This window comes from Sphaeramia orbicularis, chromosome 17, assembly GCF_902148855.1.
Source record: "Sphaeramia orbicularis chromosome 17, fSphaOr1.1, whole genome shotgun sequence".
Lineage (NCBI taxonomy): Eukaryota > Metazoa > Chordata > Actinopteri > Kurtiformes > Apogonidae > Sphaeramia > Sphaeramia orbicularis.
Genome location: NC_043973.1, coordinates 54,279,486 through 54,292,734, shown reverse-complemented (window position 1 = coordinate 54,292,734; position 13,249 = coordinate 54,279,486). Strand labels below are relative to the sequence as shown.

The 13,249-nt window shown below is 46.1% G+C and overlaps 2 protein-coding genes across 2 annotated transcripts; both read right to left on the bottom strand.

The window, feature by feature from the left end:
- Positions 1-1,251: 1,251 nt before the first annotated feature.
- On the bottom strand, positions 1,252-8,004 carry bfsp2 (beaded filament structural protein 2, phakinin). The gene is made up of 8 exons (XM_030160412.1): positions 7,540-8,004; positions 6,329-7,024; positions 5,505-5,587; positions 5,044-5,200; positions 4,634-4,795; positions 4,238-4,366; positions 3,875-4,116; positions 1,252-2,197 (listed from the first exon to the last, which is right to left on the bottom strand). Exons 2-8 carry the CDS (start codon positions 6,860-6,862, stop codon positions 2,050-2,052), a joined length of 1,455 nt encoding a protein of 484 aa, XP_030016272.1. The 5' UTR covers positions 6,863-7,024; positions 7,540-8,004; the 3' UTR covers positions 1,252-2,049.
- A 2,500-nt stretch (positions 8,005-10,504) lies between these two features.
- ccr9a (chemokine (C-C motif) receptor 9a) lies at positions 10,505-13,013 on the bottom strand. Its single transcript, XM_030160431.1, has 3 exons — positions 12,883-13,013; positions 12,111-12,189; positions 10,505-12,029 (listed from the first exon to the last, which is right to left on the bottom strand). The coding sequence occupies exons 2-3, from the start codon at positions 12,150-12,152 to the stop codon at positions 10,950-10,952; spliced, it is 1,122 nt and encodes a 373-aa protein (XP_030016291.1). The 5' UTR covers positions 12,153-12,189; positions 12,883-13,013; the 3' UTR covers positions 10,505-10,949.
- Positions 13,014-13,249: the final 236 nt, after the last annotated feature.

Genomic DNA, 13,249 nt, shown 5'->3' with positions numbered 1-13,249 from the left:
TAATGACAAAATCAAACTTTTCTCTGCATGGTTTACAGTAAAAAAAAAAAAAAAAAAAAAAAAGTAAAATTATATTAAAATGTTTACATTTACAAAGTATCATTTCACAAAAAAATGTGAACAGCCTGAAATTTAACCTGGATATTTAGTCTGTTCTTAAATTTAACCTGAATATTTAGTCTGTTCTTAAATTTAACCTGAATATTTAGTCTGTTCTTAAATTTAACCTTAATATTTAATCTGTTCTGAAATGTTCTGTGCTTGTAGATCCTCTGATTTGTATGTTATCATGAACATGTGGAAATGATAAACGGAGACAGAATATTATTAAAATTGCACTTATTTTTCTTAAGAAATTTCAGGCTCATGTGAATGTACACACATTTTCATGTTTTTTTTTTAACGTAAAACAATTTGGAGAAAAATGTGGAGTTGTCACTCTTTCTGGGTCATTGTCAGTATTTTACTGGCCCCGCCCCCTTTAGATTAAATGCTGCTAAAATAATTTTAAGACCATTGATTTTTAATTTCTTCAGTGTAATTTCTGCATTTAACAAATTCATCCTACAGGCCAGATTGGACCCTTTGGCAGGCTGTGTTTGGCCCATGGGCCATAAGTTTGCCCCCTGCTTTAGCTGCTGTTAGCATTAGCATTAGTGTAGTTCTATTGGCTCAGTGGTGAATGTGAACTACACCAGTTAACAGGAGATGATGACAGGTGACCAGGGTTCACTGGTACTAATTATGTAGTTATGGGTCAGTATGAGTGCTGTTGGTACCGGTGGTTCTGTTGGTACCATTGGTACTGTTGGTACCTTAGTATGGTACTGTTGGTACCATTAGTACTGCTGATACTGTTGGTACCATGAGTACAGTTAGTACTATTGGTATCATCAGTCCTGTTGGTACCATTGGTACTAACAGTACCATTGGTGCCAACGGTACTGTAATGGAGTTTAATTCTAAATGTGCAAACACACACACTTTTATTTATTCATCCATATATGTTTAAACCTGTTCAAATGTGATTTTATAGTTTTATCCCATTTTCTTGGAGTGAATGTACAGAACCCTGACCCTAACCCAGGCTGCACATTTGTACTATGTTATGTTTGGGTCTGTTTCCAATGCTGTGGGACAAATGTTTTTTTCCAAAGTTTTGTGACAATAATAATACTAATACTAAATCTGGTGATAGTGTATACCTTTCATTCCATTCAAACACAGTAATAAGACTCGTGCAGAAGCTCCTTGACTCTGTTCACTTCCACATTTATTGATTGAATTCCTTATTGATCTGCGTATCTGCACGGACGTGGAGATGCTTCATGGACTTTAGAACATTCTGATCCCAAACACACATGGAACACTGGTCTGCGTTGTTAAAACTCAATGAATTTATTGGGTTTTCTGGTACAAGGTCCTGTCAGACCCATGTTCAGGACCCTTTCAGACCTCATTGGCTGTCGGACCCTGTGTGGACCTGGATCTGCGGAGACGCCGTCAACAAGGAACAAACTGATGAAAGAACCGATCACAGCAGAGTCTCCAAATGTTCAAGCGTCTCCGTCCCCGGCTTCGGCCTTTTTTAGGACTTGAACCTACTCTAAAGTGGTGACCTCCGTCATTGCTGGACCGGGACCGGGACCGGGACCTCCTCAAGACCTCTACATGTGAACTTGGACCAAACCAGGTTGGATGTTGATGCACAAACCCTGACCTTTCCCAGGGCGGGGTCACCACGCAGGATTAATTAGATGTGGTTTTTCTCTCCTGACCAGATGTTCTGGATTTCCCAGAATGCTTTGGGTGTTTCCTCTATTGTCTTTACTCTGACACTGAAGAAAACTGACAAACAGACAGGTTCTCTGATCTTTTCAGTTGGACCAATCGGGTGTAGAGTTTACTTCTACAGCAAAGATCCACACCTCGGTCTTCTCCACAGCAACAGCAGCAGAGGCTCATGGGTACTGGTGGACCTCTGCTGCAGGTTTACAGCATCACCTCAACAGGTTCAAACCACGTCAGGTCCACAGAGGCTCCAAAAGCTCACTGTCCCTCAGGTCCTGCAGGTCCTGGACCTCCAGGGGTGGATCCAGCAGGTCCTGGATCTCCAGGGGTGGATCCAGCAGGTCCTGGAGGGTTGGTCCAGGATCCTGGAGCATCTCCTTCAGGTTGAGACTGCAGATCTGAAAAGCTGTAAAGGTTTGAACAGCGTCAATGGAGGTTTACCAAAGGTCAGAGGTCATAAAGAACAAGTATTAGAACTGATTAAAAGGACTACAACCAGGAGGAGGAGGAGAAACATCAACCACCAATCAGAACCATCCTCCTCCTCATCTGAACCTTCTACTTATTCATAAATGTTAGTATTTTGGACCAAAACTTTCTACAGATAATCTAGAACAGGGCTCTCAAACTCATTTTCTTTCAGGTTCCATATTCAGCCCAATTTGATCTCCAGTGGGCCGGACCAGTAAAATAATAACATAATAACCTATAAATAATGACAACTACAAATTCATGTTTGTGTTTTAGTGCACCCCCCCCCCCCATTAAATTATGAAAATACTCACTTTTATAAATTATCCGAACAAAAAAGATGTGAGTAACCTGAAAAAACTGAAATGTCTTAAGACAGATAAGTGCAGTTTTAACAATATTCTGCCTCAACTTCTCATTTCCACATGTGCATTATGGATCAGATCTACAAAGACACTAAACACTGAGGAACAGGCAGAAAAGAGTTCAAATTGGGCTGAATTTTCGTTAGACATTTCAGGTTCATATTTGTTCAGGTTATTCACATTTTATTGTTACAGGATAGTTTGAAAATGTAAATATTTTCATAATTTAAGGTTATTTTTTGCACTAAAACAAAGACAAAAATGTGAAGTTGTCATTATTTACAGACATAATGTAATATTTTTTTCACATCAAACCGAGAAGAAAATCTGGAGTCATTCTTTTTTGTCAGTTCTTCTGCTGTTATTATTTGACTGTAGATCATATTGGTCTGTATGTGGAACCTGAACTAAAATGAGTTTCACAGCCTTGACTGTGGAATTCTCGCACTTTGTAAATTCATCACAGGGGCCAGATTGGAACCTTTGGCGGGACGCATGTTTGAGACCCCTGATCAAGAAATACTGGACCATCGGAGGTTCTGCTGATTCTAGGACCATCGGAGGTTCTGCTGATTCTAGGACCATCAGAAGTTCTGACGATTCTAGGACTATTGGACCATTAGAGGTTCTGCTGATTCTAGGACTATCGGACCATCAGAGGTTCTGCTGATTCTAGGACCATCGGAGGTTCTGCTGATTCTAGGACCATCAGAAGTTCTGCTGATTCTAGGACTATCGGACCATCAGAGGTTCTGCTGATTCTAGGACCGTAAGAGGTTCTGCTGATTCTAGGACTATCGGACCATCAGAGGTTCTGCCGATTCTAGGACTATCAGAAAATCAGAAGTTCTGCCGATACTAGGACTATCGGGCCATCAGTGATTCTGCCGATTCTAGGACTATCGGACCATCAGCGGTTCTGCTGATTCTAGGGCTATCGGACCGTCAGAGGTTCTGCTGCTTCTAGGACTATCGGCGGATCAGAGGTTCTGCTGATTCTAGAACTCTTGGACCATCAGAGGTTCTGCTGATTCTAGAACTCTTGGACCACCGGTGGTTCTGCTGGATCTAGAACTCTTGGACCAACAGTGGTTCTGCTGAATCTAGAACTCTTGGACCACCAGTGGCTCTGCTGAATCTAGAACTCTTGGACCACCAGCAGTTCTACTGAATCTAAAACTCTTGGACCACTGGTGGTCATGCTGAATCTAGAACTCTTGGACCACCGGTGGTCGTGCTGGACTCACGACGGTTCTGCAGGCTGGAAGCGGTTCTCTTCTCCGTCCAGAATTCCGTGGTACATTCCAATCTCCTGCTCTAGCCGTTGCTTGTTGCTCAGCAGGGTGTCATAGTCACGTCGCTGCTGCTCAATCTCTCCACGGATGTCTCCAAGCTCCGCCTCCAGCTTAGCGACCACAGAGCCCAGGTTCTGTAGCTCCATGTCATGCCAGTGCCGGGCGTCGCTCTGGGAGTTCTCCAGACCACGCTTCTACAGCAGCACCGCACCAACACCAAGAAGATGAGTTAGCAACAAGTTAGCTTAGCACAAAATGGAACACTAACGCACTGGGACTGATCATGTGACTGAGGGTGTGGTCGATGCAGCTCACCAGCGCCCTCATGGACTCGATCTCCGCCTGCAGACTCTGGATCTTAGCGCCGGCGTCGCTGCACTCGGCCTTCAGCGCCTCCACCTGCTCCTCCTCTGGACTCAGCCTGCTGCTCACACACTGCGCCTCCTGCACAAAACAAACACCAAACACACACCCATGACCTCAGACGTTCCAGATCTTCTGTGATCGACACAGTTTGATGTGGTTCCTTTGGTTCTTTAACCAGTTCCGTTCAGTTCACTTCCATTTGTTATTCGTGTCTGTTGACCATGTTCAGGAGGAGTTCCTACAAATATTCATCAGTAAATACGCATCATGAATATTTTGCCAAAGCAGAGACACGTTGATTTCATCCCACACTGGATGTGAAACCTTCGTGGAACCCGTCCTCACCTTACAGTCCAGGTAGCTGTCGGTCTCAGCCCGGTTCCTCTCCGTCACCTTCTCCCAGTGGTTCCGGATGTAGGCCAGGATCTGGTCCAGACTGGTTTCGATGGGAGCGTCGGGTTCGTCCACCTCTCGTCCCGACATCTGGCTGTAGAGGACACGTACGTCCTGCACAGGTGAGTAGAGCCTGTCAGCTACAGCACTACAGCTCCCATCAGCCATTGCATCATACCCTATGTACCACTACAGCTCCCATCAGCCATTGCATCATACCCTATGTACCACTACAGCTCCCATCAGCCATTGCAGCATACCCTATGTACCACTACAGCTCCCATCAGCCATTGCAGCATACCCTATGTACCACTACAGCTCCCATCAGCCATTGCAGCATACCCTATGTAAGATGCACAAACCTGCTCATGGTTTTGCTCCAGGCTGCGTAGCTCCACCCTCATGTTCTCCATCTGCTCTTCAAGCTCCGCCTTCGTCAGGTTGGCGTCGTCAATGACTTTGTACAGTGAGCTGATCTCCTCCTCCACCGCCTTCCTGAACGGCTGCTCGTTCTCATACCTGTAGGGGGTGTCGTTTTGAAAATGCACAACTTTAACCTGAACCAGATTGACTTTGAACAAGAGACAAACAACAAGGAAGTGGACGCGACGTCGGACCTAAGAGACCAAAACCACTGAGGCATGAACACATGAAGTATCTGAACAATGACAGAAAACAGATGAGTACGTGTGTGTTTTTTATCAGAGAAGCACTGATGTAGCAGAACAGACACACCCACTGAGCTCCACCTACTGTGATCCTTCAGATGCAAATACATGACAGTGGTGGAAACTCGACCAATGAGGACTGGGTGACCTCTGACCTGTCCTTGAAGTCCTCAGCGTTGGCCTGAACGTTCTCCGTCTGCAGCATAAGCCGGGCGTTGTCCAGGATGGCTTCACTGACCTGCAGGAAAACACAGTGCTGTGAGCAGCTGCATCCAGCAGGGGGCAGCACAGACCTGCCAACCCTCCAGCTCCCACTTTAACACCAGGGTTCAACAGGTTCAACATCAGTCCAACTCATGGATGTGACTGATGGTTACTATGGCGACACAGGTCCCTGATCAGCCTGTCAATCACCAGCTCTGGTACCGTCAGTCATGTGACACTAAACAATGACATAAAAGGATTGGATTGGTTTATTAATGATCAGGGTCAGAGTTCATCAACATTAAGGTTTTTCGTCTGGACCTGGACTTGTCTTTAATCTGTTTCACCTGATGCTACAACCATTCAACGCCATCAACGTCTGATTTACTGGTTCTGTCGGTTCAGTTCATCAGAGGTTAAAGGTCACCTGACATAAAAACTACAGTTCAGACCATGCCAGTCTAATTGATTATTTCAGACATTTCAACGAGGCTCCTTTTGCAGTATGCTCCATCCCCTCCCCCTCACCTGTCTGTATGCTCCATCCCCTCCCCCTCACCTGTCTGTATGCTCCATCCCCTCCCCCTCACCTGTCTGTATGCTCCATCCCCTCCCCCTCACCTGTCTGTATGCTCCGTCCCTTCCCTCTGGCCTGTCTGTAGGCTCTGTCCCTGCTCCTCACCTGTCTGTATGCTCCGCCCCCTCCTTCTGGCCTGTCTGTAGGCTCCACCCCCTCCCTCTGGCCTGTCTGTACGCTCCGCCCTGTCCCCCTCACCTGTCTGTAGACATCCTCCCAGTCCCTCCGGAGCGTCCCCCAGGCGCCGGCGCTGGACGCTTTGCGGTCGAGGCAGAGGCGGATCTGCTCCTCAAGCTGCTGGTTCAGCTGCTCCAGAGCGCGGACTTTGTCCCTGTACTCCATCAGACAGCTGTTAAGACCGCCCGCTCCGCCACCACCGCCGCCCTGACCTGCCGTCCGTTCACCAGCCCGTGGCACAACGGGTGCAGAAACGCTCCTCATGCCCTGCAGGAAGACACTGCTGATTCCCAGAGCGCGACGCGACACCCTTGTACCCAGACCGGAGGCCCCGCCCATGAGAGGGGCGGACCCCACGTAGACGCCGCGTGGCGCCCCAGTGACAGACGAGGTGACACGGCCACAGGAGGATGAGGCCGAGCGCTCACAGGACGGTTGTCCTAAGAACGAAGAGCGGCGTCGAGGCAGAGGCATGATGTGACAAACCGCAGAGAGCGCCGCACACCCGGATTTATGGGATGGCGTCGTTCTGGAACAGCGGCGCTTTGTCCTCATGCTGTTTGTGTTTCGGCAGCGACCGGGCCTTTGTTCTCATGGAAACACAGAGGGCGTGTTGAGCTGAGTCAGCAGGAGGAACAGTCATGAACACACGCCCCCTCAGGTCAGGTGACCCCTCACCCCAACAGAAGCTTCTGTTGAGGCATGTCCGCCAAACGCCTTCACGCCATTAACACAGGTTAATATATGGCAATAAAACACAGATGAGATGAAGACAGGTTAGAGGAGGAGGTGGAGGAGAAGAAGGAGGAGAAGAAGAAGAAGGAGGAGGAGGAGATGAAGGAGAAGGAGGTGGAGGAGAACAAGGAGGAGGACATGGAGGAGGAGGAGAAGAAGGAGGAGGAGAGGGAGGAGGTGGAGGAGAAGAAGAAGGAGGAGGAGATGGAGGAGGAGGAAGAGAGGGAGGAGAAGAAGGAGGAGGGGGTGGAGGAAGAGAAGAAGGAGGAGGAGATTGAGGGAGGAGGAGAAGGAGGTGGAGGAGAAGAAGGAGGAGGAGAGGGAGGAGGAGGTGGTGGTGATGAAGAAGGAGGAGGAGGAAAGGGAGGAGGAGAGGGAGGAGAAGAAGAAGGTGGAGAAAGAGGAGAAAAAGAAAAGAAGAAGCAGCTGAGGTCAACATCTAATTCAGATCCAGTTTGGACTCAAACCTGAACCAGTGAATCTGAGGCTGGATTCACCTGGACTTATCTGATCCAGATCAAACAGATCTGGTCTGGGTCCAGGTCTTCTAGGTGGTCTGGGTCCAGGTCTTCTAGGTGGTCTGGGTCCAGGTCTTCTAGGTGGTCCGGGTCCATGTCTTCTAGACGGTCCGGGTCCACTTGTTTGGTTAAAATCAGAGGTCACATGTTTGTATTCACACCTAAAAAAAAGTCTGGACTTCCCAGGTAAATGAACTCCAGTCCGTTTTAAATGAACCAAAGGAAGTAGGTGTGAATCCAACCTCAAGGACAGATCCACTGACACAAACCAGAAACTGATGTTTACGGCAGAACCATCTGAACTGACAGAACCATCTGAATCAGCAGAACCATCTGATCCAACAGAACCATCCTCCTGTGGTGGTACAGCTGAAGTTCTTCATCTTCAGTTCTTAGTAGAAGCTGGTGGAGTTTCTGCTGCTTCAGTTCAACATGAGCTCTGTTCTAAAGGTTGACTACCTTTACTATTTTAAGGGTCAGGTTTAGGTTTAGGCTTAGGATGAGGTGATGATGATGATGATGATGATGATGATGATGATGACGATGGTGATGATGATGTGTCTTCATGGAAACTCATTATTTACTGTCAGATGAAAACTATCTTTTCGATCTCAACAGGAAGTGGTTTTAAAACTGAGACTTTCCCTTGGACACTTTGAACCCACAACTCTACAAACGGTGTTGTACTGCAGTATAAATTTGAAGTACTTATACTGCAGTATAAATCTGAAGTACTTATACTGCAGTATAAATCTGAAGTACTTGTACTGCAGTATAAATCTGAAGTACTTATACTGCAGTATGAATCTGAAGTACTTATACTGCAGTATAAATCTGAAGTACTTGTACTGCAGTATAAATCTGAAGTACTTATACTGCAGTATGAATCTGAAGTACTTATACTGCAGTATAAATCTGAAGTACTTGTACTGCAGTATGAATCTGAAGTACTTATACTGCAGTATAAATCTGAAGTACTTGTACTGCAGTATGAATCTGAAGTACTTATACTGCAGTATAAATCTGAAGTACTTGTACTGCAGTATAAATCTGAAGTACTTATACTGCAGTATAAATCTGAAGTACTTGTACTGCAGTATAAATCTGAAGTACTTATACTGCAGTATAAATCTGAAGTACTTGTACTGCAGTATGAATCTGAAGTACTTATACTGCAGTATAAATCTGAAGTACTTATACTGCAGTATAAATCTGAAGTACTTGTACTGCTGTATGAATCTGAAGTATGTGTTCTGCGTCTGAGTTTATACCGTACCTCAAACTACAGTTAGTGACAAGTAGAACCTAAAAACGAGTTGAATGGGTTCAAATGGAGCTGATACTAGTAATAGATTATATACTACTAATACTAATACTAGTGTACCAGTAAAAGGACCAGTTAGTAGTAGATTATATACTACTAATACTAATATTGTTTATGACTTATTTACACAAACACATATTATCATGAGTTTCTCAAGGAGCTTATTTTACATTTACAAACAAAAAATAATTTACAAATACACAAATGAACCATTCACTTAAAACCTGCTCATCTGGTTCTAGAAACCAGACCAGCTGAACCAAGAACAACCATGACCTGGACAAAAGAGAACCTACACAGACAAGTACGACAACCAAGAAGAACTACCAAGACTACCAAGTACTTGTACCCATGTGGTAGTACTTGTACCCATGTGGTAGTACTTGTAATTTTGTGGTAGTACTTGTACCTGTGTGGCAGTACTTGTATCTGTGTGGTAGTACTTGTACTTTTGTGGTAGTACTTTTACCTTTGTGGTAGTACTTGTACCTGTGTGGTAGTACTTGCACTTGTACCTGTGTAAAAGTACTTGTACCTTTGTAGTAGTACTTGTGTGGCGGTATTTGTACATTTTTGGTAGCACTTGTACTTGTGTGGTAGTACTTGTACCTGTGTGATAGTACTTGCACTTGTACCTGTGTAAAAGTACTTGTACCTGTGTGGTAGTACTTGTATCTGTGTGATAGTACTTGCACTTGTACCTGTGTAAAAGTACTTGTACCTGTGTGGTAGTACTTGTACCTGTGTGATAGTACTTGCACTTGTACCTGTGTAAAAGTACTTGTACCTGTGTGGCAGTACTTGTATCTGTGTGGTAGTACTTGTACTTTTGTGGTAGTACTTTTACCTTTGTGGTAGTACTTGTACCTGTGTGGTAGTACTTGCACTTGTACCTGTGTAAAAGTACTTGTACCTTTGTTGTAGTACATGTACTTGTGTGGCAGTATTTGTACATTTTTGGTAGCACTTGTACTTGTGTGGTAGTACTTGTACCTGTGTGATAGTACTTGCACTTGTACCTGTGTGGTAGTACTTGTACCTGTGCGGTAGTACTTGTTCGTTCTTCTTGGGTCTCATGTTTTTCTGTTAAACCACGAGGCGTTGTCGTCTGTTTCCTCTTTTTCTGTTTTTGTCGTTGACGTCATGAAACCACTTGTTTACTTCGTCAGTTTCCTCTTTTCAGGCAGACTGAACCAGACTGAACCAACACCTGTTTGTACCATGAGCGTCCTGATCAGAGAAGCACAATAAAACCACTGACGCTGTTTATTCACAGTTTAATGTCAGGTACAGGCACAACAACAAAAAACAATAAACAACTGAAAAAAACAATAAACAACTGAACAAAAAACAACTGAACAACAATAAACAACTGAACAACAATAAACAACTGAACAATAAACAACAGAACAACAATAAACAACTGAGCAATAAACAACTGAACAACAATAAACAACTGAACAATAAACAACTGAACAACAATAAACAACTGAACAATAAACAACAGAACAACAATAAACAACTGAGCAATAAACAACTGAAGAATAAACAACAGAACAACAATAAACAACTGAAGAATAAACAACAGAACAACAATAAACAACTTGAACAATAAACAACTGAACAACAATAAACAACTGAAGAATAAACAACAGAACAACAATAAGCAACTTGAACAATAAACAACTGAACAACAAACAACAGAATAACAAAAAGTAAACAACAAATATAAACAGAACAAACAAGTCATCCCAGATCAGCAGCAGGAAGAGCTTCACATTTTACAGGCAGGAAAGAACATTCCACCTTAAATGAACTGGAAAAACTAAAAGGGAAAGCAGCACAAGCATCATTTTAAGGTAGAATGGACTGATTTCATTTTGTTTTAAGGTGGTATGAGCTGGTTTGGTGTTTTCTCGTCAGTTTCAGAGCTGTTATCTGCAAAGTTGTGGCTGTGAACATGTTCACTGACTCGACTGATGGAGTGACGTCCTCCTGGACACAGTTCAGGTGAAGGCAGAGTTTAGGTCCACATGGCGGCGTGTGATGTGGCAGGACGCTGCGTCTATAATGACAGCGCTTGTGAGGTGTCGCAGTCGGACATTACTGAGGTTCTGGCGGAGCTCAGCGGACTCCTGCTGGACTTCCCTGACGGGCTCTTGGCGGCCAGCGGTCTGCGGTGGAAGCAACGCAGCAGCTGCATGACATCACGGCGGAAGCGAACACCCACGAAGGCGTAGAGGAAGGGGTTGATACAGGCGTGAGTGTAGGCCAGACTCTTCAGCACCTGCCCCGTTATATCGAAGCGCCGCAGCTGCTCGCAGTCGGTCAGCGTCATGTTGGACGCCTGTGCCGCCTCCACCACCAGGACGGCGTTGTAGGGCAGCTGCGATACTACGAACACCGCCACCACCGCCAGGATGACACGCATGGCCTTGTGCTTCTGGAAGTTGCGCGTTTTGAGCAGCGTGGCCACGATGACGCTGTAGCAGAACGCCATGATGATGAAGGGCAGGCAGAAGCCCATGGTCACCTGCAGTGACAGCGTGGCGATCTTGGTCAGGTTTCCCACGTGAGCTGGGAACACCATGCGGCAGTACAGAACTTCCTCCGTTGGCGTCGTGGTGGCGAAGATGAGCTCGGGTAACGCCAGCAGCAGCGCCACCGCCCACACCGCCAGGCAGACCAGCCGGCTGCAGCGCCGCCGTTCCGCCCGTGTGTTCTGAGCCTTGGTGGTCTGCACGATGACCACGTAGCGGTCCACGCTGATACAGGTGAGCAGGAGCATGCTGCTGAACAGGTTCACCTTGTAGAGGGCGGAGTTCAGCTTGCAGAGGGTGGAGCCGAAGTTCCAGCCATGCAGCGCCTCAGCGGCCCACAGCGGCAGCGTCACCAGGAACAGGAGGTCAGCCACGGCCAGGTTCAGCAGGTACACGTCCGTCATGGTCTTCAACCGCCGTTGGAAGTGCAGGTAGATCCAGACCACCGCCAGGTTGCCGACTCCGCCCACCAGCGTGATTGCCCAGAACAGGGGCGGCTCGTAGAAGTGCCTGAACTCCCGCACTGATGCGCGGTTGCACATCAGACCTTCATAGTCAGAGTAGTCTGTGTCCGCAGTAGGCGTGGCACTGCTGGAGGTCAAGGCCTGACAGGAAGTGACCAGAATCAAAATCAGACATTGACAACTGATAATCAATATTGACCTATGTGTGGGTGGAGTTTATACCTCTACAGAAAATGGAGTTATGATGTCAGCTGATGAAGTCATCCTATCTGGTTTTAGTTTGACAATGATGTCATTCAGTCTGGAGAAAAAAAAGAGAACAGACTGTGTCACATGATCAGTGAATGTATAAACATCTGTGGACTCTCCTGGACCGTACTAGACTGTACTGGACTGTGCTGGACTGTACTGGACTCTCCTGGATTGGACTGGACCGTACTGGACCATACTGGACTATACTGGATTCTCCTGGACTGTACTGGACTGTACTGAACCATACTGGACTGTACTGGACCGTACTGGACTCTGCTGGATTGTACTGGACTCTGCTGGACTGTAGTGGACTGGACTGTAGTGGACTGTAGTGAACTGTAGTGGACTGGACTGTAGTGGACTGTAGTAGACTATACTGGACTGGACTGGACTGGACTGTAGTGAACCACCTGAGGCTCAAATATCTGAACTGACAAAAGCTCCTAAAACAGATTCAATGTCAGAAAAGAAAGTTGAAAAACACCTAAAAACAAACAGTTTAATCGTTTGGTTTCATCCTTGAACAAACTGTGTCTGGACCTGAGGAGACCAGGTTCTACCTACAGACGTTCTCCTCTGTTCTACCTACAGACGTTCTCCTCTGTTCAGTACATGTACAGTATCTAGTACCGTGTTCCTCAGAGAAACGTTCTAAATATTGTTCCAAAACTTTGTAAACATGCAAATGTTTAGTTGAATAAATGTCTCTCTTCATTGGACACATGAACGGAGGTGGACTTACCGCGCTGTCTCCGTCTCCTCTGTGTCGCCGTCTCACTCTCTGTCTCCTCTGTGTCTCCGTCTCACTCTGAGCTTTTCGTCTTCATTTCAGCCGTTAAACCACAGTGACGTTGACACCAGTCAAAGCAGAAGTGACTGAGTCTGATGGAAATGAACCAATCAGGAACTAACGCCACGTGTCCTCGTCCAACCACGACCCGGGGCTCATTGACCTCTGATCTCTGCACGGGCTGACCCCGCTTCTATGGCTGCGGACGCCATGACCTCTGACCTCTGCACATTTAGATCGGATGAGGATACATGGAAGCGACTGTAGAGAACCAAGAGCAGCTCTGGGGACAGACTGTCCCTGAACCAAGTCGTCCCTG

Bases quoted from the DNA above. Each gene is read 5' to 3' on its own strand.
- bfsp2 (XM_030160412.1), bottom strand. From the start codon at position 6,862: ATGAGGACAAAGCGCCGCTGTTCCAGAACGACGCCATCCCATAAATCC. The intron at 5,588-6,328 runs GTGAGGGGGACA...GTTTTCCTGCAG, and splicing joins GGGAGGATGTCTACAGACAG to GTCAGTGAAGCCATCCTGGA. The intron at 4,117-4,237 runs GTGAGCTGCATC...GTGCTGCTGTAG, and splicing joins TCGAGTCCATGAGGGCGCTG to AAGCGTGGTCTGGAGAACTC.
- ccr9a (XM_030160431.1), bottom strand. From the start codon at position 12,152: ATGACTTCATCAGCTGACATCATAACTCCATTTTCTGTAGAG. The intron at 12,030-12,110 runs GTATAAACTCCA...ACTTCCTGTCAG, and splicing joins TAACTCCATTTTCTGTAGAG to GCCTTGACCTCCAGCAGTGC.